Source organism: Mobula birostris, chromosome 8 (genome assembly GCF_030028105.1).
Source record: "Mobula birostris isolate sMobBir1 chromosome 8, sMobBir1.hap1, whole genome shotgun sequence".
NCBI classification, from domain to species: Eukaryota; Metazoa; Chordata; class Chondrichthyes; order Myliobatiformes; family Myliobatidae; genus Mobula; species Mobula birostris.
In genome coordinates, this window is record NC_092377.1 from 91,450,563 (window position 1) to 91,475,469 (window position 24,907).

The window sequence follows — 24,907 nt, forward strand, 5'->3', positions numbered from 1 at the left end:
GTGTAGCAGGAGCCAAAACTTCGTGACACTGAGAGTGGCCGTTGGAGGCCTCTGCACTTAGTGATCGATTGTTCTCTCTCCCTTCCTCTCTCTCGATGGTGAGTGAGAGTTTGCTGCCAATTCTCAAGTCGGGGAACTCGAAGTGAAAGCAATGCTTCAAACGGTGACTGTAACAACGATACAGTGACTGCTTGTTCCCCTCTTGCAGTGCAAGTGATATCTGTCTCTCCCTTGTTAGTGAGAGAGCCTGGGTCATGTCAAATTATTGGAATGAACAATTAGATTTGATGTACTGCAGACCATGGTCTCTCTTTGGGGACTTTGCTGTTGTGGGTGGTGGGAAGGCTGATGCTTTTCGCTAGAATAAGTGGGGGGAGGGTTGGTGCTGCTTGTGCCTGGGGAGGGGGCAGGGGGCTTTGGGGTCCTTACGACTTTTTCTGTCATACATTCTTTGGGGTTCTCCTGTTTCGAGGATATCTGTGGAGAGTGAGAATGTCAGGTTGTATATTGTATACATTTTCTGGTATTAAGTGGAACCATTGTTGTACTGTGGTACAGTGGAAAGCTTGCCTTGTATACTGTTCATACAAATCAAATCGTTGAGATAATACAAGGTAAAACAATAACAAAATGCAGACTAAAGTGTAAAGCGACAGAAAGTACAATGGAGCTAAACCCTGAAGTTCAAGGTCATAGTGAGGTAGATTTGGAGGTCGGGAGTCCATTTTAATGTACTAAGGAACTATTCAATAGTCTTATAACAGTAGGGTAGAAGCTGTCCTTGAGCCTGGTGGTATGTACTTTCAGGCTTTGGTCTCTTCTGCTTGATGGGAAAGGGCAGAAGAGAGAATATCTGGGTGGCTGGTGTCTTTGATTATATTGCTTTCTTTCCTGAAGCGGCAAGGAGCACATACAAAGAGGAGGGGAGGCTAGGTTTTATGAAGTGCTGAGCTGTGTCCATGTCTCACTGCATTTCTCGTGGTCATGTGCAGAGCAGTAGCTATACTAATCCATTACGCATCCAGATAAGATACTTCCAATGGTGCGTTGATATTAATTGGTGACAGTCGATGGAAACCTGTCAAATTTCTGTAGGCTAATGAGGAAGTAGAGGCGTTGGTGAGCTTTCTTGGTCAAGATGTCTATGCAGTTGGACCAAGGCAGGCTATTGGTGATGTTCACTCCCAGGAACTTAAAAATCTCAACCCTCTGAACTTCAGCACTGTTGATGTAGACAAGGGCATGTGCATTGCTCCCTTCCTCAAGTTAACGACCAGCTCTTTTGTTTTGCTGACATTGAGGGAAAGATTGTCATGACACCACTGAAGATGATCTGGAAAATTGGTGCTATGGGAACACAATGGATTTCTTGAGTCCGTGCTGGACTTGGTAGATGCATGAAACTCTCTAACACTAGTTCAGATTGCAATAGGAGTAAGTGGTTTTGCAGATCAATGTAAGGAGACAAGCCTTGAAAATGTGGGGACAAAGGAGATGGATTCAGTCTTACTGGGAGTTCAACAACCTATCACAAGTGATTGGCAGTTAGTCTATATTCCATCAACTGGGTCACCAGCTTTAGATGCTGCTCAAGCCACCACGTCCCATCACTCACCTACCAACTCCCATCAGCCATCATTTCAATACAATTAGGTCAGCTGCAAGCTTCACCTCAACAGCTCACAGGTTGCACTGCCAACCGAGTCACCCTTCCATATTGCATGACACTCTCTCCCGCAGCTCACAACCAAAACCACACAGTGGCGTACCAGTGTCCAGTTGTGTGTTACATTATAGTCCCCACATAATCATATAGAAACATAGAAACATTGAAAATAGGTGCAGGAGTAGGCCATTCGGCCCTTCGAGCCTGCACCGCCATTTATTATGATCATGGCTGATCATCCAACTCAGAACCCCGCCCCAGCCTTCCCTGCATACCCCCTGATCCCCGTAGCCACAAGGGCCATATCTAACTCCCTCTTAAATATAGCCAATGAACTGGCCTCAACTGTTTCCTGTGGCAGAGAATTCCACAGATTCACCACTCTCTGTGTGAAGAAGTTTTTCCTAATCTCGGTACTAAAAGGCTTCCCCTTTATCCTCAAACTGTGACCCCTTGTTCTGGACTTCCCCAACATCGGGAACAATCTTCCTGCATCTAGCCTGTCCAATCCCTTTAGGATTTTATACGTTTCAATCAGATCCCCCCTCAATCTTCTAAATTCCAACGAGTACAAGCCCTGTTCATCCAGTCTTTCTTCATATGAAAGTCCTGCCAACCCAGGAATCAATCTGATGAACCTTCTTTGTACTCCCTCTATGGCAAGGTCTTACTTGCCTTGGGGATTGTGACCCTGGATCCACCAGTGTCCCAGTCAGTGAGTATACTGTCATTCTTGGTGCTCCATGATGCATTTGCAACACCCTGGCAGTGGAGCACTTTCTCTGGTGATCATTCTAATTGTTACAGCCTTTCAGGGCATTGTGACCCAAGGATTTTGCACTAAAGATACTGCTTTCATTACCAGACTCTGTTGTTTGTTCAATACTCACACTTCCGAATGGCACCCTGAGTGAAACCACCTCACATCTTTAAACCATTTCCGTACTGGTGACCATCATACTGCTCCCTCTAAAGGGAGGTTAGTCGCATTAAACAGCGTCACCCAAATTCTCTCATCAGTGAGTCCAACCAACAGGCAATCTCATACTGCCTGACCCAAAACGTCTGGAAATTGCATGTTTTTATTTCCTGTCTTTACAGCCCAATCACGTATCACCACCCATTTCTTTTGATCCTTGCATGTGCCTAAATTGTAGCATTTGAAAAATCTCTGATAGCATTGAATTAAAAAGTTCCTTCAAGTTGACATGATACCTAGTTCATAGCCTGTGATGCTGCCAACTTACTGGAAATTGATACTATCACTGACCCTATGACCAGCAACACTGTCACCTTTCTCTCCTCATGTGTTACCATGTTCCATTGTTCAGTGTCATCCCTGGATATTATTTCAATTATGAACATTGCCCCACCTTCTATGTATAGGGCTCATACCTCCTTGTATTCCTCAGGCTCCACAATACAGCCAAGACCTCTACTGCCTGCAGTTAGTCACCACTCTACTTATGGAAATCCATTCTCGATTTTTCCTACTTACTCACGAGGCAAAATCCCAAACTTGATGCTGGTATTATCTGAGTTTGTGTTGCACACTAAGGTGATTAGAGATGGAGTTATAAACAGAACAGCCTTCACTGAAGGATGTAACTTTCAACTAAATTGCAGCATCTGGTGTATCAATGTAGAACTATGAGGTACATTCAGTACTTAAAGGTAACCTTGCACTTAACTCACATTGTACATACTCATATCGGAGAGAATCTCAATTCAACTTAGATTGTATTTCAGATGAATGGGTGTAGATGGGATTTAAGTGATATCATAGCACAATTGTGTATTACTTAAGATATACTGAGCCCTGAACAAGCTACACGAAGGGAAAAGAAACAAAACAGAAAAAGATTTGGTCAGCAGCTCAGCTACAGGGAGCAGATCCTTTGCACCAGATCAAATTTGTCTGCAGCTGCTGACTACCTGCCCCTTCCTTGCTCACACTGGCTGTAAACCCAGACCAATGACTGTTTTATTCCTCATCTATGCCTTCGTGAGACCCTGACTCAATTAGTTCATTGTCCTTCTGGGTAGTCTTTGTCCTCTTTTGTTCTTCCATATCCCTTAACTTCTACTCATCCTGAATCTCACTTTCGCATCTCACCTCTGTCTGAAGACCCACCTTGGCCTGTAGTTAGGTACTGCCTCATTTTCAAATGTGCTCAACTCCCTCCATTGTCATTTTCTCTAAACTCTCTGCCCTCCTCCAGCTCTGCAACCTTTTCAAGAATTTTGCGTTCCCTGACTTCTGGACTTCTGGGCCTCCTCATTTACCATTGCTACGTTACAGAGGATGGTGCCTTCATCTGCCGAACAACTTCAATCTACTATTCCGTCAGACCAGAAGACATAGGAGCAAAGTTAGGCCATTTAGCCCATCGCATCTGCTCCATCATTTCCTCATGGCTGATCCATTTCCCTCTCAACCCCATTCTCCTGCCTTCTCCCCATAACCTTTCATGCCCTGACTAATCAAGAACCTATCAACCTGCAGCTTGAACACACCCAATGGCCTTGCCTCCACAACTGCCTGTGGCAACAAATTCCACAGATTCACCACCCTCTGGTGAAAGAAACTCCTCCTTCTATCTGTTATAAATGGTCATTCCTCTATTCTGAGGCAGTGCCCTCTGTCCATCCTAGACTCCCCCAGTATAGGAAACATTCATTCTATTTAGGCCTTTCAACATTTGATACGTTTCAATGAGATCCCCTTGTGAAAACTGCAAGACCTCCCAGATCCTTATTTTTAAAGTGCCATAAGAGCTCTTAAAATGATCATAGCAGGAATTAGGAGAAGTGTAAAAGTGGCAACATTTTTACTCCTCACATATGCAAAGGATGTAAGAAATAAAGTCAATTCAATTAATTGATATTGTAGGATCAATCAAATAATACACAAGCATCAATGAGTTACTCAGGTTTTAGGGATGGGACTTGAGCCCTTAAACTTCTGACAAAGTAAGTAATTTGCCAACTTGGCACCTAAATAGAATTCATAGAATCAATAATAGTAATAATAACCATTCGTGGTCAAGAAGCAGGATAGTGAGGCTTCTGTGTGTGAGCAGCATGCATTGCAGATCTTAAAGATATGTGCGAATTTGTTTCTGGAACAAGATATGGTAATGCTTGAAGTTTGCCCCAGCACATTATCAGGCCCCAATCTGTGACTGGGTTATCAGGTATGTTGTTTATTTGAGAACACGCTTGGCTTTGCTACTGATAAAGTCATTAAACTTTGAACATTTTAGGGCAAAGTTCCTTTAGCATCCCCAGTCATGGCCAGTTATGTCCTTTTATCTTGTATGTATGCAACTAATTTTCTAATTTTTAAAATTATAAATCGTATTTTAACTCCTTTCTTCAACTTTAGTTATCTCTAACCTTTCTATTTAACTCTCCACCTTGCTCCAACATCTCCTTAAGGCCTCTTCCACCAAGTGTTTGGCTTTTGATCATCAATGCTGTTCCTTCCTTATGTGGCTCAGTGCAGACGTGTGTCAGTTGCCATTCCTGGGTGCTATATAAATGCAAATTGTCATTGTGTGTTCCCAGAAATATCTGCTCCTACTTGCTGTTTCATGGAGACGCAGCGTATGTGTGAGAGAAGCTCTTTCCTGGGTGATAATTGGATCAGAGAAGTGAGAGGAAAGGAGATGAAACGTGTTGCTACATCTGGAATGAAACCCAACCGATAATTGGTACGGATGCTCAATTCTCATAAAGAGCAATTGACATAAAGCACCAGGAAACTCAAGGTTTTATTTTTCTCTTCTGAATTAATGCAGCCAAGTCTCACAAATTTGCCATGGAACAATAGCGATTCACCTACAAGAACGGGTGGCCAACTCGTTGAACATCAGAAACACACAAAACACCAGAGGAACTGAGCAGATCAGGTAGCATCTATGGAGGAAAATGGACAGTTGACATTTTGGGTTGAGACCCTTCAGCTAAAGTCCTTGAAGGCATGTATGACTGTTCAATTTCCCCTGGTGTCCAAGGAAACTGTGCGTTGATGAGTTTAGTTAGAAATGCACCTTCTCAGTATGAGTGGCAGCAGTGTTGGGTGGGTGGGTGGCTATTAAGTAAAAGCAAGGGCATTGGCCAAATGGAGGGAGTGGGATCCTGAAAGATGCTCCATACACCACATGCACTCTCCCAGGGTGGCAACTCAGCAATATTAGTAACTTCCAAGTGCCTTTGAACAATAGTATTCACTGTGCTGACTACATAGCAGGTCTGTGCTATTCACGTCTTTGGTTATTCTGGTAAGCTGCAATGAAACACCTGGCTTCTGGTTTAAGATGGCGCTACTAAGGGTGAGCAACAACTTACTGGTGGTTCCCAAAGCAAGAAATATAGATAAACACTTCATTAGTAATACTTTTTCTATTAAAAAAAATTATGGTAAACAATCACCGCAAACAATGAAGTGGGTGAATAAAGACAAGGCTAAGTTGAGGGTCAAAGTTGGAGCAAGGTTGAGGCATGTTCGAGGAGAAATAGTTGGAGCGAGGTCAAGTAATAGTCGACGCGGAGTCAGGGTGTGCGGAGCTGAGCAAAGTTGGAGCGGAGGAGATTCGGTTCCTGTCCACTTAAACCGAGAGTGAGGTCTGATCAGTCTAAGTGCCAGGCCAGTTTAGATAGGACGGGTACAGGCCGAAACGTGGTTGCGGGGCCGGGGCCCAGGCCCAGTGTGTATCAGTGCTTCAGGGCCTGCGTCCCAGAGTGAGGAATGACTTGATGTTTGGACGATTTAAACGCTGGGCCAGATGGATTGAAAAGGCAGGGTATCAGGACCAGAGGCAAGGGTCAGGCCAGTTCTGCTTGCTCCGTGATGTGATGTTTACTCAGCTCTCTGCTGCACTGAGGCTGAGGCTGCAGGCCTGCTCCAGGCTCCACGATGTTTTACTCTGCTACGTGATGAACTGAGGCTCAGGCTATGGGCCTGCTCTGGGCTCCACGATGTTTTACTCTTCTATGTGTTAAACTGAGGCTCAGGCTGTGGGCCTGATCTGGGCTCCACAACGTTTTACTCTGCTACATAATGAACTGAGGCTCAGGCTGTGGGCCTGCTCTGGGCTCCACGACATTTTACTCTGCTACGTGATGAACTGAGGCTCAGGCTGTGGGCCTGCTCTGGGCTTCACGACATTTTACTCTGCTACGTGATGAACTGAGGCTCAGGCTGTGAGCCTGCTCCGGGCTCCATGATGTTTTACTTTGCTATGTGATGAACTGAGGCTCAGGCTGTGGGCCTGCTCCGGGCTCCATGATGTTTTACTTTGCTATGTGATGAACTGAGGCTCAGGCTGTGGGCCTGCTCCAGCTGCTCCAGGCTTCGTGTCTGAGGACTCATTTTCGTTCTAAGTGCTGTTTGCTTATTTTTATTGTTTGCATGATTTGTTCTTTTTTCTCTCTCTCTGCACATTGGATGTTCGGTCTGTTTTTATGGGTTCTTTTGGGTTTCCTGTAAGGAGATGAATCTCAAGGTTGTATAACGTATACATATTTCGATAATAAATGTACTTTGAATCTTGAAATGTAAGCTTTGGGACACTCTGTTTTGCTGTCTGCTAACCTGGTATTGAACTGACCCACCACTTCCATGCTGGATGGTGTTAGATTCTGTCTTTGTCCCTACCTCAGCATCTTGAGTGAGGCATCACACCACATCAGATGCAGATTCCCCCTCTGCATTGAACTCTGAGCATTTCCGAGCTGGTGGTTGGGAATGCTAACTTGTTTGTGTTCAATTCCTGTCTGCCCTTTCACCTCGGCTTGGCCGAGTTGCTGTCCTTGGTCATCTGGAGGAAGAAAGACGCAAGGATCGGGACAAGGTGAAGAACAGGTTTGGGCATGGTGATGGATGGGGGATGTGGGATGGAGCTAGGAAATGGGAGAGAGTGTTATGCTTACACTGTGTTCAGCTTGTAAGTCAGCAGAGAAGAAGGTGAGTTGGAGGTCATACAATCCTTGCAATGTTTCTGCCCATCGATACTGTAGTGGTAATAGTATTGGTTTATTATTGTCACATGGACCAAGACACCGTGGAAAGTTTGTCTTGCATACTGTTTATACAGAGCAAATCATTAGACAGTGCATTGAGGTAGAATAAGGTAAAGCAATAACAATGCAGAATGAAGTGTAACAGCTGCCCAGGGATTGCAGAGCAGGTAAATGATAACGTGCAAGATCATAATGAGGGAGGTAGAGGTACTGGTGAGGTTCCTTAGCCGTGGAGTCAACGTGGTGTCTCCAATGGATACTCTAGTCATGGGAGCACCATGTCTCGTACCAGTGTAAGGTGATCCAGCTGACCTGGTGCGCTGCTGCCTCCGAGTGGGGGAGTAAAGTGGGCCAGCAAGTCTCGCAGTTGAATAGCTGGCATTGTGTCCAAGTTGCGAGATGTTGGTGCCAAGCTTTGAGTCGCAGTAAATGTGTGAAGGTGTGGCGGGGAACATGAATATGGTGTCGGGGAGGTGAGCAGTGTCTGAGACAGGCAGGGCACTGGGTGCATTCACTCACCTGACACTGCATCCAGGAGCCAGGGCTTTGAACTCCAAAGCAGTGCCTCATGTTGTAGTTTGTGCCTGTCCCATGGACACGGTTCTCCTCCTCTTCACAACTCAGTGTGGAATTAGAGGTACAACGCTTTTCCGTTCTGTGATCGCCTGGTAACAGGCTCTCAAACGTTTCACATTTCATGTTTAAGAAACAAACATGAGTGGTGTTGACTTATTCTTCGAGCATAAATTGAATCAATGTACAGAAAGCCGTGTAACAATTGTTTTTACCGTCAATACTTTATGAGTAAAGTACAGAAATGGAGATGCTGAAGTCAAGAGCAAGAGAAAGACAAACTGCTGGGGGAATTCAGAGGGCCAGGCGGCATCTGTAGGGGGAAGTGGACACTCCACAATTCAGGTGGAGATTGATAAGCCACTGAACAGTTGTTTTACCCCTGGGTACCTGCTGAAATCAACACCAAAGACTTTGAATGCTGCCCAAAGTCATCAGACAGACATAGTTCAATTATGCATCACATGTTCCTTTCTTGAGTTCATCTCCCGTAGATCCGAAGTGCCTTAAAAACTCATGCCGCCAATTATTTGTGCAGCTTATCCCAAAGGATGGTGCTGTTCAGTTCAGATGCAAGTGGCAGAGTTTCGGAGGAGACAGTATTTTAGGCGGAAGCTGGCAGGATGACGATTGGGACAGCCTAATCTGAAGGAATCTTGTGTATGAGATGGGCTGAAACAGTGACACAAATAGGTGGTGTTATAGAGGTGGAGGAGAACAGACAAATGATAAAGAGGATTGGAGATCATGAGCTCAACTCTTTCAGATAAGGGAGGTTGCAATCGTTCGGCCTCGGACAGCAGCCATGGAAGGAAACGAAGATGGGAGTGAGGCAATGGATTCTAACTTCTATAGAATCATACAGCATGAAATCAGGCCATTCAGCCTGTCTCAATCATGCAAGCCACTAGGTACCCTTCAGTATTAATTCCTTTACCCAGTTCTTGGTCCAGAGTCCCCTATGCCTGAGCAATTTTAACCTTTATCATAATGCTTGTGCTGAAAGGGACCCAGCTTCAACTACTCAAACACTTGCCACACTCCAGGTAAAGAAGGAATCCCTCCCTCATATTCCCTCGCAATCTGTTTGCCCTTACTCAAAACCTACATCCCTTTGTTTTCTATACCTTTCAACCTCCGACATGGGCAGAGGTTTCCTGCAGATGACCCTATCTATGACTCAGTTTTATGCACCTCATCCTCCTTGTCTCCAAGGCCTAGCTTCTCCAGTTTCTCCTCATGACCCAACTGCTCCGTTCTAGGAAGGATCCTAGTGAATCGCCACTGCACCCTCTCCAGCACTATTACCATCCTTCCCATCACAAATGAAAGAAAGTCTGCAGATGCTGGAAATCCAGGCAACACATACAAAATGCTGGAGGAACTCAGCAGGCCAGGCAGCATCTATGGAAAAGAGTGAACCAGCGATGTTCCGGGTTGAGACCCTTTGGCGGGAATGGAGAAAAAAGATGAGAAGACAGAATAAGCAGGTGGGTGGAGGGGAGGAAGAAGCACAAGTTAGTCGGTGATAGGTGAAACCGGGGGAGAGGGAGGGGGAGGGGTGAAGTAAAGAGCTGCTGAAAGAGATAAGGGGCTGGGAAAGGGAATCATAGGAGAGGACAGAAAGCCATGGAAGACAGGGAAGCGGGAAGGAGATGGGCAAGTAAGGAGAATAAGGTGAGAGAGGGAAATGGGAATGGGGAATGGTGAACGGGGGCGCATTACTGGAAGTTCGAGAAGTCAATGTCCATGTCATCAAATTGGAAGCTAGCCAGATGGAATAGAAGGTGTTGCTCCTCTAACCTGTGTGTGGCTCCATCGCGGCAGTAGAGGAGGCCATAGACTGACATACCGGAACGGGAATGGGAGGTGGAATTAAAATGGGTGGCCACTGGGAGATCCTTCTTTTTCTGGTGGGTGGTTTCCCAATCTACCATACTCCCTGTACCTTCTATACCTTGGTGCATGTAGCACTCCAGCTGTGATTGGAGCAAGGTTTGATAAAGTTGAAGCATCCTTATTCATTTCATGAACCATTTTTATTCACTATAGATTTATAGATATGTTGGTTATCCTTTGCAGCCGTGACCTTTACCTTGGAAACTATCACGTTGAGTACCTATGCGGTGTGATTGGGAGTGATAGTCTGCTCCCAGGTCAGAGTGAAAGGAAATCTTAGGATAAGTTAATGGAGGATGAGAGGAAGCATTCATTAGTCATGTGGCCAATAGTGAGTCCAGATTTGGCTAATAAACAGTTCTCATCAGTAAATTAAGATGAGCAACAGACACTATGTGGACGTCCGTCGTTTCAATATTCATATTGGTGTGAATGTGATCATCTATTGCATTTTATTGGTTACATAATAAGGAGAAAAGCCAACTATGCAAAAATGTTGTAGGTTCTTTACTTGAGTTCTTGTTTGTACATCTACACAAATTAATTTGTTTGTGTGAAATCTGTGAAAGGATGGAGATTTCTATCAGCCGATGATGATGTGATTGTTTCAGAGTAAGATGCAACAGCCACTGATGAGGGCACGATCTCACCGCAGGTCTGCCATCTCATGGTTCCAGTGACCCTGAATCAACCCTGACCTCCGGTGCTGTATGAGTGGGGTTTGTATATTCCCTGTGCTGACTCCATGAGTTTCCTTTGGGGGCTCCAAATGCATGCTGATTAGTAGGTTAATTGGCCACAATGAGTCGCATGTGTGTACGGGAGTGGCAGGAGTATCAGGGAATAGGCTGCGGGAGGTGGGGGGATGGTGTTGATGGGCATTTTGAAAGGGAATAGGTTACTGGGAAATAAAGGGAGAATGGACTGATGGGATTGTTCCAAGAGCTGGCATGAACTCAATGGGCCAAATGTTCTTCTATATTGGAATGAAAGATTGAAAATCTTAAAACATTGATGGGCGATAAAAACAATACACAGTGGGTTGGGGGGATGTAGGGGAAGGAGGTATTTCTGCACATCCAAGAGGGGTAAAAAATACAACCCTAAAATTTATTGCAAGACAGCTATTCCGTGTCAGTGCAGGATAACAGAGTGTGTGTTCGTGGTCTTCTGTTGTTGTAGCCAATCCACTTCAAGGTTTGATGTGTTGTGCATTCAGAGATACTCTTCTGCATACTACTGCTGAAACGCCTGGTTATTTGAGTTACTGGTGCCTTCCTGTCAGCTTGAACCCGTCTGGCCTTTCTCCTCTGACCTCTCTCATTAACAAGGTGTTTTCTCCCATGGAACTGTGGTCCAATGGATGACTTTTGTGTTTCACACCTTTGTTTGTAAGCTCTAGAGACTTTTGTGCATGAAAATCTAAGGAGATCAACAGTTTCTGAGATACTCTAACCACCCCATCTGGCACCAACAATCATTTCACTGTCAATGTCACTTACATCACATTTGTTCTCCATTCTGATGTTTGGTCTGAGCAATAATTGAACCTCTTGACCATGTCTGCATGCTTTCATGGAGTGAGTTGCTACCATGTGATAGGCTGATTGGATATTTGCATTAACGAGCAGGTGTACAGGTGTGCCTAATAAAGTGGCCATTGAGTTTCTATCTGCAAGTCTCAGTTATTTATGTTAAATCCAAGAACCCAAAATGATACATGCCAAATAAACACCACCTACATCACCTCCCAAATCAATATCTTCAAATAATAATTCAAGATAAATCCCATCAAATAAATGATCCAAATTAAACACCACAGATGATACAACAGATAAAACACCCCTGCCACCACCCACAAAACTACGTTCCCACATAAGCAACCACAGGTAATATGCTTAAAATAAAACTAGTCTGCATGTTTGGAATCTTTTACTTTTTTGGAAAGGCTCTTTGGAGAATAATGTATTAATGTAATATACTAAAAATGCAAAACATACATATATCTCAAATAATCATCCATGAAAGTAAAATGTACTCTAAGAGTATATTCTAAAAATCCCACTAAATATTTTCTAAAGAGATGTCCCAAAAGAGGAGGGGAGGTGATTCTACTCCTGGTTGGAACCAGTAGTTTTTGAGGTGCAGGGGTTTACCTATACTCCTTCCAGTCTTGTGCAGTGCATTTGGTATTCCTAACATGGCCTCCCTTGAGTGGAGAAAATGAATGCAGATTTGGAGATGACTTTATAGAGCTGCTGCATTCTGACCACAAGACTGACTCTGAGCACTCTAACTGCTATTTTACCTTCCTATCACAGTCCCACTCTGACCTTGAGTCACACACACAAAATGCTGGAGGAACTCAGCAGGTCAGGCAGCATCTGTAGGGAAAAATAAGCAGTTGACACTTTAGACCCTGTCTAGGTCTGTTTATTCCCCTCCACAGATGCTGCCTGACCTGCTGAGTTCTTCCAGTATTTTACACTTGTTGCTCAAGATTTCCAGCATCCGCAGAGTCTCTTCCATCCACCCTGGCCTTTCAGTCGGTGACTTCCCGCATTGTTCATTCATTCATGGCTCCGTCTGTCTAAGTAGACAATGGATGCGCCCATCCCGGGGTGCAGACCTGAGCGATGAATATGGAGATCCTGGGCTGCCCAGACATCAAGATCCCCCTCTCGTCCTCGCAGATGTGGTCCAAAGGAATGTGAAACAGTACTTTTGGCATCAACTTGGCTTCAGGAGCTGCCGGGAGGTGATGTGATATGTCATCCAACCGCGTTAGGGGTTCCACTCTGGATTTGTGTTGGGTTTTCGCCTTAGCCTTCTCTTCTCCTGAAGATACCCACAAGGCAGTGGGATCCGTAACCCTGGATAGAGGCCCGTACCGGGTACTGTCAGCCGGAGCCAGCTGAGCCCGGGACCCATGTAAAGCAGGGTCGTCACGCCCTGTAGTAGTGACATATGGAGCCACTGCCCACTACCTCACCTGCATTGTTACAACAAGGCCTAATGCACACACGAGGGACAAAACCTCATCTTTCTTCTGAGCATAATGGAGTTTTTCAGACACTATTCTCTATATTTAGATATTTAGTATAGGTAGTACACCCTAACTGTCTTTATCAGAGCTGGCTGTTTCTCCCAGCCATCCCTCTTTGATTTTTGGTCAGTTTTTCTCATTTCATTTGTATTGGCAGGACTACACTGCTGGGTGTGTCCGACAACCTGCTGGTAGCAATCAATAACACAGAAAAAATATGCTAATCACACTCTGTCTACCACATTACAACGTTGTGGCCATTGTGACTTGGCTGTTACAAGGGCAGGAATGGCTGCTGGATGTTCCAATGTTTAGATGTTTCAGATGGACAGGGAGGGAGGTGAAAGGGGTGGGAGAGTGGCATTGCTAATCAGGGGTAGTATCATAAGTACAGAAACAAAGGCCAGCGTGGAGAGATTGTCTACTGAGTCAGTGTGGTTGGAAGTCAGAAACAGGAAGGGAACAATTATCCTACTGCGATTCTAGTATTCTATAGACGTCCCAATAGCAATAGAGACACAAATATCAGGAGGCTGATTTTGAGAAGGTGCAAAAATAACAGGGTTGTTGTCATGGGTGCTTTCAACTTCCCTAATATTGATTGGCACCTCCTTCGTGCAAAAGTTTATATGGGGGAGAAAATCATACACACAGAAGATTCTGCAGCTGTTGGAAATTTTAAGCAACATTTACAAAGTGGTGAAGGAATTCAGTAGGTTAGGCAGCATCTATGAAGGGAAATAAACAGTTGATATTTCGGGCCAAGATCCTTCATCAGGTAGATGAGACAGAATCTGTTATGTGTGCCCGACACAATATGTAGAGAGGTCAACTGGAGGAGAGGCCATGCTGGATCTAATACTAGACAATGACCCTGATAAGATGACAGATCTCTCAGTGGATGAGCAGTTCAGAGACAGTGACCACAACTCCCTGAACTTTACCATAGCATTGGACAGAGATAGAAGCAGATAGTACAGAAAAGTATTTAATTGGAGGAGGGGTAATTATGGTGCTATTAGGCAGAAACTTGGGAGTGTAAACTGGGAACAGAAGAACTCAGGGAGATGCACTACAGAAATGTGGAAGTTGCTTAGGGAGCTCTTGCATGGGGTTCTGGGTAGATTTGCCCCACTGAGGCAGGGAAAGGATGGTAGGATGAGCAACCATGGTTGACAAGAGATGTGGAACATCTACTCAAGAGGGAGAAAGAAGCATACTTAAAGTTTAGGGAACAAGGATCAGACAGGGATTTGGGGAGTTATAAGGTAGTCAGGAAGGAGCTTAAGAAAGGACTTAGGAGAATTATAATGGGACATGAGAAAGTTTTAACGAGTAGGATTAAGGAAAACCCAAAGGTAGTCTACTCATATGTAAAAAATAGAAGGATGACTAGAATGAGGGTAAGAGCAAGCAGGGATAAAAAAAAAGGAAAAGTGTTTGGAGTCAGAGGAGTAAGTAAGGTCCTTAATGAATACTTCGCTTCAATATTCACCAGTGAGGAGTCCTTTACGAATGTGAAGATAGCATTGAACATGCTGATGTTAAGAAAGAGAATATGCTGGAACTTTTGGAAAATATTAGATAGGTAAGACCCTGGGACCAGATGGGATATTCTATGGGAAGCAAAGAAAAAGATTACTGCACCTCTGGCAATGATCTTTGCATTTTCAGTGGCAGGAGTCCCACCAGATGATTGGAGTGTGGTAATGTCATTCCTTTATTCAAGAAAGGTAATAAAGATAATCCTGGGAATTATAGCTCAGTGAGTCTTACATCAGTCGTGGACAATATATTGGAGGGGATTCTTAGAGACACAGTTTATGAGCACTTGGAGAAGCATAGGCTGATTAGGAGTTTAAGGAGTTCAGTCCTTAAACTGTGCAACTGGAAACACAATTTCCTTAGTTTCAGACCTCGGTCAGTAAGGATAGGCAACATCTCCTCAACGATCAGCATTAGCACAGGTGTACCACAAGGTTCTGAGTTTAGCCTTCTGCTCTACTTGTTCTATGCCTGAGACTGTGTGGGTACAGCTCCAACGCCATACTCATGTTTGCTGACAACACCACTGTTGTGACTGAATCAAAAGTGATGATGAATTGGCAAAGAGGAAGGAGATTGAAAATCTGTTTAAATGACACCACAACAACGTCAGCAAAACCAAAAAGCTGATTATTGACTACAGGAGGAAGAAACCAGAAGTCTGTGAGCCAGTCCTCATCAGGCAATCGGAGGTGGAGAGGGTCAGTAACTTTACATTCCTTGGCATTTATCATATCAGAGGATCTGTCCTGGGGCTAGCATGTAACATCACAAAGAAGATACAAAAGCAGCCCTACTTTCTCAGATTCAATATGTCATCTAGAACTTTGATGAACATCTATAGATCCACAGTGGAGAGCATCCTGACTGGTTGCAACACCAGTGTCCAAAAATAGAAAAGCCTACAGAAAGTAAAGAATACAGCCCAGTGCATCGCAGGAAAAGCCCTCCCCACTATTGAGCACATCGACAAGGAGCACTGCCACAAGAAAGCAGCAGCCACCCTCAAGGACATCCTGTCATCCAGGCCTTGCTCTCTTCTTGCTGCTGCCATTGGCAAGGAGCTATGTGAGCCTCGGGTGCCACACCACTAGGTTATTGCCCTTCAAACATCAGGCTCCTGACCTAGCATGGAAAACTTCACTTACCTCAACTCTAAACTGATTCCACCACCTAAGGGCTCACTTTCAGGGAATTTATAACTCCAGTTATCAGCATTATTTATTTATTTGCCCTGTTTATCTTCTTTTGCACATTTGTTATTTGGCAGTCTTTGTGTGTAATTTTCCAATAATTCTATTGTAGTTCTTTATTCTATGGTGAATACCTGAAAAAATGTATCTCAAGGTAGTATATGGTAACATATACACATACACACACACACACACACACGGTGATTGAAAAGTTTGTGGCCTAAGGTAGAAGGAGTCAATTTTAGAAAACCTAGCACATTTATTTTTCCTACGTGTACACGCTTAGTCCAGCGGTCGTGGAGAATACAGATCCCTTCTTCGTAGGAGTGGTCCACAGCAGGGGTGAGTGATAAGTTTGTAGCCTAAGGTAGAAGGAGATCAGTTATTAACTTCAAACTTTCTGCATTATCACTCAAGGAGTTGAACTGTGGGTGCATGTAACGAGAGCATCTTGGACCTCCAGGTGGGCCACAGCAGAGGTGATTGATAAGTTTGTGGCCTTGGGTAGAGGGAGATGAGTTATACAGCTCTTGTTACATGCACGTGCAGTTCAACTCTTTGTGTGAAAATGCAGAAAGTTTGAAGTTAATAACTCATCTTCTTCTACCTTAGGTCACAAACTTATCAATCACCCCTGCTGTGGACCACTTTCTGGAGGTCCAAGACGCTGACTTCTACAAAGAAGGGATCCGTATGCTCCACGACCGCTGGACTAAGTGTGTAAATATAAGAAAAATAAATGTGCTAGGTTTTCTAAAATTGACTCCTTCTACCTTAGGCCACAAACTTATCAATCACCCCTCATGTGTGTGTATATATACACACACACTTTGATAATGAATTTACTTTTCACTTTGTATTTTGAACACGTGAAGTGATACATTTTGATAGGTTGAACTTCAAGGCAAAGTACAAGATGATAAGGTCATTGAAGAAATGGACAACCAGCACCCTTTTCCCGGGGTGGCAATGGCTAATACGAGTGTGAATCATTTTAAGGTGACTGGAGGAAAGTTTGGGGCGGGGGGTGGTGTGCATGTCAGTGGAAGGGTTTTTACACAGAGAGTGGTGAGTGCTTGGAACACCCTGCCAGGGCTGGTGGTCGAGGCAGATACATTATGGACATTTAAGAAGCTCTTAGATAGGCACATGGATGATAGAAAAATGGATGGCTATGTGGGAGGAAAGTGTTAGATCTTGGAATAGGTTAAAAAGGTTAGCAGAACATCATGAGCCGAAGGGCTGTACTGTGCTGTTCCGGTCTATTAAATCATTGGTTTGCATCCAAGCTGAGATATTCCTTTTGTTTTACCCATCTCTGATTCAATATTAATTTACTTTTATGTCTTTCTCAGTGTTGATGAAGGATCCAGATCTGAAACATTAACTGTTTCTCTCTCCATGGATACTGTCTGACCTGCTAAATATTTTCAACATTTTCTCTTTATTTCAGATTTCCAGCAACTGAAGTTTTTGTTTTGGCTTTGATGAGGAAGGGCAAAGTTAATGAGTAATCACAAAGGAGATTGGCACAGGTTTTAAATGAACACTTTTTGACTGTCTTTATCAAGGTGAAGATGCTGCCAAAGACAATTGTTTCTAGATGAGTTTTTAGATAGGCTGCAAATAATAGAAGGGATAAAATCATTGGCAATATTGATTAAAGATAAATCACTAATTCCAGCTTCTCAGAATTTCACAGCATTTTCAACTCCAACAAACTGTGTTTCATCATGACCTCAGGTTTTACCTCTGTAGAATTTGTGTTTTCTTCCACTGACCATGTCAGTTTCACCCGGAGTGATCTGGTTTCCTCCTTTATCCAAAATGCTTGTCAGTTGGTAAGTAAACCGTAAATTGCCTCCTTGTGTGGGTGAGTAGCAGGAAAATTGTGGGCAGGGAGAGTAAACAGACATCTAGAATAAATGGGTTACAGAAAAAATAAGTGGGGGAATGGAACCGTGGTACCGATGGCATTGCTCTGAGAGCTAGCCTGGATACAGCTGGCCAAATGTCTTCCATTTATGTTGTAATGAATGATGAAATCATAGGAAATTTGAGATTACTGAGGGAAGTAAGGATCAAGCAAGTGCAGGCAATGCAGGTACAATTTAATGTAGAGAAATCCTAAAAGACAAGCCAGCAGGAGCAGAGGCCTGGGAATTTTTGTTCTGAAATAATCAATGGTGGCAATAAATGTTCTCTTCGAGCAGAGAAGGCTGAGCAGGTAATTTGACAGTGGTGATCAAAATCATGTATGTTTGACAGAGTATTAAAAAATAAGGAAGAGTTCCCACTGGCACAAAAGTCAACAATCAAGGACATGGATTTGAAGTGACTGCCCAAAGAGCAGGCAGGGATTATAAAAATCTTTTTTCAATCAGCAAGTAGTCAAGGTCTGGGATTCAGTGTCTGAAAGGCTGGTGGAACATCTTCAATCATCTTATTCAACAAGGGACTTGGGTTGATGGTTGAGAAGGAATAAATGCAGGGCTGAGAAGAAAGATCTGGGATTGGGACCAACTGGACTGGTATGGCAGAACAGGCAAAATGGCTTCTGTGCATGTTTAACTTGTCCTCAAACAAACTTCTTTAAGTCAAGATCCCTTGATAGTCATCATCATCATGTGCTGTGCCGTATGATGCTGGTGATCATTGTCACTGGCCCTGATTGTTCCTGGCAAAGTTTTCTGCAGAAGTGGTTTGCCATTCTGGGCAGTCTCTTTACAAGACCGGTAACCTCAGCCACTATCAATACTTCTTAGAGATTGTTTGCCTGGACTTGTGATATGCACCAGCATTGTGCTCATACGACCTGCTCCCATGGCTTCACATGATTTGGATCAGGGGAGCTAAGCAGGTGCTACACCTTGCCCAAGGGTGACCTGCAGGCTAGCTGAGGAAAGGAGTGCCTTACCCTTCCTTTGGTAGAGACCTATCTCCACCCCGCCACCTGGATAATATGTACCAAGTAAACAACCAAATAGTACTTTTTTGAGTAAATGCCCACAAATAATACATCTCAAGAAAAGCATCTGAGGGACTCATGACTTTGAAACAACTCATTAAAACAAAACCAAATGAACAACCCTGCAATTACATAACTAATAAACACCTAAAATAGTATATCCCAAATAAACAATGTCAACTAACTTGCTGAAAACAGATTTTTACCTTGCTGGAGAATCTCCATTTTCATCAAACCACACTTCCTCACCAGAAACTCCAATGAAGGACGTTTTTATTAGAAATTGTAGTAACTTGCTGCCGTCGACAGGCTGCATTGCGTCGCACAGTCCCGTGTGGCCTGGGCAGAGGGCTTTGTGCATGTCATGCAGTCCATGAGCCATGGCGTAAATGGCGTTAATGATGAAACCCATCTTGGTGTCTTGCACATAATTTTCTGCTAGACTTTCATTCCCTGGGGAAGAGAAACTGGTTTTGAGCTGTGACACATATCACAATGCTATACCATGATTGCTATTATTATTACTAACACATCCCGCAGAATAAAAGTGAAGACAAGGTAAATTAGAAGTGAATGATTTGGGGATGCCAAACTTGTGGTAATTTTGTTGATGGATTCCATCAGGCTTTTTTTTGTGATGGGCGAGACAATGATTGATAGTTATCTCTGCACTATGTATTCTTCCATGTGTCGTCATGAATAAATCTGTTCCATTAGTGTAAGAGTTCTTCTTTCTTTTGAGGTAAGAGATTGACACTGAACAGAGCTGAGTGAATACATAACCAAGAAAGATGCTGGGTGGAATAGCATGCACAATATATCTGATCAGTAACATAATGACTTGGTTTCTTGCATTAACCTTAGAGCAGAGGCTCCCAACCTTTCTTTATGCCACTGTCTAATACCATTAAGTAAGAGGTCTGTGGACCCAGGTTGGGAACCCTGCCTTAGAGAAATTCTCTTGGATGGAAAAGGCAGAGTAATCATTTCCATTTACTTCTGACCTCCTGGCTGTGTGAAGAGCCAATGAGATAGCATCTGCTGTAGACCTGTTGCTTCAGTGGATGAATTGGAGCAGATCCAAGTCTCCACTCAGGCAGGAGCTGATAAGCTTCAACATCAGCCTCTCAAAACAAATACTTCATCACTGTGGACATAAGTGCTACTGGGCAGTAGTCATTTAGACAGGTTACCACACTCCTCCTGGGCATCAGTGCAATTGAAGCCTGCTTGATGCAGGTGGGTAACACACACTGCCAGAGCGAGAGGTTGAAGATATCGGAGAATACACCAGCCAGTTGGTCAGCACAGGTCTTCAGTACTCAGCCAGGTACTCCATCCAGACCAGATGCTTTCCTTGGATTCACTCTCTTGAAGGCAGCGTGCAGGTTATCCTTAGATACCAAAGGATCATCAGGAGATGTTGGGGTATGTGATGGTTCTTCCTTGTTCTGGTGGTCAAAGTAAGCACAGAAGGCATTGAGCTCATCTGGAAGTGAAGCTCTGCTGTCCCCTCTGTCCTCTTTGGTACAAGATTTAACTTTTTGCTCCATATACTAATATGATTTTCCTTATTTAGGAGGTTAGGGAAGTTTGAACGATGGAGGAAGAATGTATCCTAGGACACCTTTGCTGTGAAGAAGTGCTTCCTGTTTTCCCTTTGGAATGCCTTGTCTCTAATTTTAAAAGTGTTTTCTCTTGCTCTGCGCTTTTCCAATATTGGAAAACTTTACATACACCTGAAAAGTTCCCCATGGCATTTAACTAGCTTCTAAAGGCAAAGGAAAAGTGATATCAGTACAACAGATATTCATAGTTTATCCCTTTAAACTCAGCTCCTTCATTGCACACTCTAGCAAACCATTTCAGTGCAAACTATCATACTTGGTCCACTTTCTGTCCCAATGTCTGTGCTTTCTTTACTGGGTCAAAATTAGAATACTTGTTAAAAAATTGCAGAATATTCCCTTGAGCACATCTTAAAAAATGAAATTGGATAAAAATAACTATAAACTGGTTAGATAAGAATTTTCCAATGCAATGCCCAAGGATACAATAAAACTAACAGTACAGAGAGGACACTGCACTATCACAGGTCCCCACTTGCCCAATAAACTGCTAAACCAAGGCCCTGACCAGCCTCTATGCAAGGAGAGGAAGCCTTCTCAGTTCTTGGCCAATCAAAAATCTTGGCCAGCACTAGAAACTGACTAACCGGCCGTTATTTTTCCTTCTCTGTTAACGAATTTGCCAACTCTGGTTGCTTGCACTATTTTCAGGAGGTTTCATTGCATGATTTGTTGCTTCTAAATATCAGGGTCTAAACTATGCATCCATTCCAATCCTTGCAGAAATTAGTCAGTAATGCAACTAATAACCCACAATCCACTTGGAAGACTTGAAGTGGTCTATCCACCACAGAGGATTGCTTCATTCAGAATACACAATTACAGGTCTCCTGTAATCTACTATGAGTCTGTTTTGAGGTAAAGAAAATGTCACTTATTGTTTTCTCCCTCCCTCAGGCATTAGTATTTAATATTGAATTCTGACAGATTTCAGAATTATCCAGGAACGGTCTGTAGGCAAGATGTCACCTTATTTGCCTACATAACTGTACTTCAAGAAGCATTATCACCTTGTATTAATATAGCATTTCCAGCAAGAGGAAGCAGCCTGCAGATGCTTCACAAAGGCATAAATTATCTGGTTGTGAAACACTTGGGGACATGTTGCAGGGCTAAATAAATAAATGTTTGCTCTTTCAGTTCACATCTGTGTTGTCCTTCCGACCGGCACTTCACTCTCAATACAATTTCCTTTCAATGATTTATGCGAATCAGTCTTCTGAAATCAGTGTCTTGCATCTCAGGACCATCCTTGTCATTTCTCCCAGATTTTTCTTGCCCATCAATAACTGCCTGCTGCCCAGGGTGCCCAAGCCTACATCCAACATTGCAAGCGCAGCTAATAGCTATGAATTCTAGTAGGTGGTGTGTCTGCTTGCTAACAGCTGTGAGCTCATCTTCCAGTTTTGGCTGAGGTTGTTAATCATCCCCAGCACCTTTTCTTTTTCAGTTCATGGTTCAGGGAAATAAATTTAGGACGGAGATGAGGGGATACTGCTTTTCCAAGTGAGTGATGAATCTGTGGAATTCTCTGCCCAGAGAAGCAGTAGAGGCTACCTCATTAATGATATTTAAGATACAGTTCGATAGACTTTTGCATAGCAGGAAACTAAAGGTTATGAGGGAAGAGACAGGTAGGTGGAGTTGAGTCCATGGCCACATCAGCCAAGATCTTATTGAATGGTGGATCAGGCTTGATGGCCAACTCCTGCTCCTATTTCTTATTTTTTTATATCTTCACAAATATATTCATATTGTTTTGATTTTACTTTTGTTCAGTTAGGATTCAACACACTCAGTAATCTTTGCTGCATCCCAAGTGGGTTAAATCCTCTATGAATCCAGGGCTGCCTTAACAGAAGACATTATTTATGGAAGCAAGTGCCACAAGCCCATTACTGACGCAACAAAAAGGGCAGGGAAGGCTAAATTATGGAGAATGATTGTATCACAGCAATCTGGTTTGACACCTTCAATCCTTTCAGCATGCTGGAAGACTTTCCCACTGAGGAAAGTGAAGAGACCAAGCCATCATCAACCCAGTGATTTGAAACCTGAATCCTCAGATTAAAAGTATGATATTCCATCAGATATCCATGTACAGTGGACATTGACAACTTTCACTCAGTGGCCACTTTATTAGGTACCTCCTGTCCCTAGCAAAGTGGTCACTGAGTGAATGTTCATGGTCTTCTGCTGCTGTAGTCCATCCACATCAAGATTCAACATGTTGTGCATTCAGAAGTGCTCTTCTGCACATCACTGTTGTAATTGAGTTCCTGTCCTCTTCCTGTCAGCTTGAACCACTCTGACCATTCTCCTCTGCCATCTCTCATTAACAAGGCATTTTCACCCACAGAACTGTCGATCACTGGATGATTATTGTTTCTCACACCATCCTCTATAAACTCTAGAGTTTGTTGTGAATGAACATCCCAGGAGATCAGCAGTTTCTGAGATACTTAAACCATGCTGTCTGGCACCAACAATCATTCCATGGTCAAGGTCACCTAGATCACATTTCTCCCCCGTTCTGATGTTTGGTCTGAACAACAACAGAACCTGTTGACCACGTCTGTGTACTTTTATGCATTGAGTTGCGGCCACGTGATAGGCTGACTGGGTATTTGCATTAATGAGCAGCTGTACAGGTATACCTAATAAAGTGGCCACTGAGTGTAGATTTGAAGTGAACCATACACAACTCTGGCCGTCTCCATCTGGTTACCTGTCCAGTGAGGGGAAGAAGGTTCTTCAGAGGAACTCACGGGGAGACTGTACTGCTCTAGGGCATGGTGTGTTATCGTTTGCAGATCCTGCATGCAAACTAAACACTTCCCACCAATGCTGCGTATTTCCTGCGTTTCCTTTTCTTTTTATTTGAAATCTTCACACCAGCTGGCTCTTAACTAATGCAGCTGTAGCTTATCATTACAACCCGGCGTACATCATCGGGCAGCTGACACACTTTACGTGAGAGCCGGGATACACAGTTGACTGCACATGACCAAAGCCAAAGCGAGTGCTGTGGTTGCTCAAGCTCTCATCAGCCAGTCTCACAGCATCAAGAACTGTACTTCCCAAGCTCAAGTGTGAGGAATTCCTCTTGCTCCCAAGGCAATATAGATTCTCCTCCAATGTCCCGGTTTTTTTCCCAGGGAAAGGTAATCAAAAATTAACGGGCATAGGTGTGAGTTGAGAGGGAAAAGATTTACAAAGGGATTAGTGGGGCAACTTTCTTTGCACAGGACGTGGTGTGTATGTCGAACGAGGAAGTGGCTGAGGCAGGTACAATAACAACATTTAAAAGATATTTGGACAAGTACATGAAGGAAGAGGAACCACTGAGTGCATCTACATGAAACGTTGCCATGGAAAAGCAGCATCCATTATCAAAGGCCCCCACCACCAAGGCCATGCTGTTTTCTCACTGCAGCCTCAGGCAGAAGGTGCAAGGGCACCTCCAGGTTCAAGAACAGTTACTACCCCTCAACCATCAGGCTCTTGAACGACAGGGGATAACTACACTCATTTAAGGACTCTTTTATCTTGTTGTTTCATGCTTGTTATTTATTGCTGTTTATTTATTGTCTGCATTTGCACAGTTTGTTTAGAGTTCTTGATGTTTACAGTTACTATTCTCTAGATTTGCTAAGTTGTATGTGGTGACATGTATGTACTCTGAAGATAAATGTTACTTTGATCTTTGAACTTCTGAACTTTGAGGTTCAAATATGGGCCAAGTCCAGGTAAGTGGGACTAGCTTGGAAGGTCATCTTGTTGAGCAAGGATCAGATGGCAGAAGGGTCAGTCTCCATTCTGTATCACTCTAAAACTCTATCCACTCTTGGGATCTTATCCACTTCTAATCACTGGTGTTGCATTTCTTGCTCCATGGCGATGAACACAGGCTTTCGGTAGGCACCAAGCACTTCATGCGCATGGCCATCAGCCATTCGCATGCTTCCTCCTCAAAACTCTCTTCAAAATAGTCTTCTGCAGCAGTACTGGCTTCTTGTAAACTGGCACCTGGGCCACACTACTTGCCCAGCTGTAAACCATTCCAACCAGATCCTGCCTCGGAACCAAACTTTGAATGACACACCACGACGGTGTCCAGGCTGATGGCTGCACTTCTAGAAGTGGGTGGGGATGTGTTTTCTCCATCCCTGCCCTCTGGATTGACTGGCTGGCTTTCAGTGACTGAAAAGAGAAGAGCACAGGGGTAGGGTTGTGGTGAGGGGAGACGACGAAAGCACGAGATGAATCAGAAGAGGCTGTGAGATGGAGAAGTGGTCGTGAGCAGGAGGTTTGGAGTGCCAGGGCACTCTCACTTCCTACTACTTCAGCCCATGGTTTCAA

The 24,907-nt window shown here is 43.8% G+C and overlaps 1 protein-coding gene across 1 annotated transcript in view; it reads right to left on the minus strand.

Moving 5' to 3' along the window:
• The window catches only part of LOC140202015 (metabotropic glutamate receptor 1-like), a 195,872-nt gene that overhangs the window by 29,213 nt on the left and 141,752 nt on the right, over positions 1 to 24,907 (minus strand). The window contains exon 4 of the mRNA XM_072266881.1: positions 19,124 to 19,370. Within this exon, the coding sequence (XP_072122982.1) occupies positions 19,124 to 19,370 (247 nt within the window). The remainder of the gene's footprint in view (positions 1 to 19,123; positions 19,371 to 24,907) is intronic.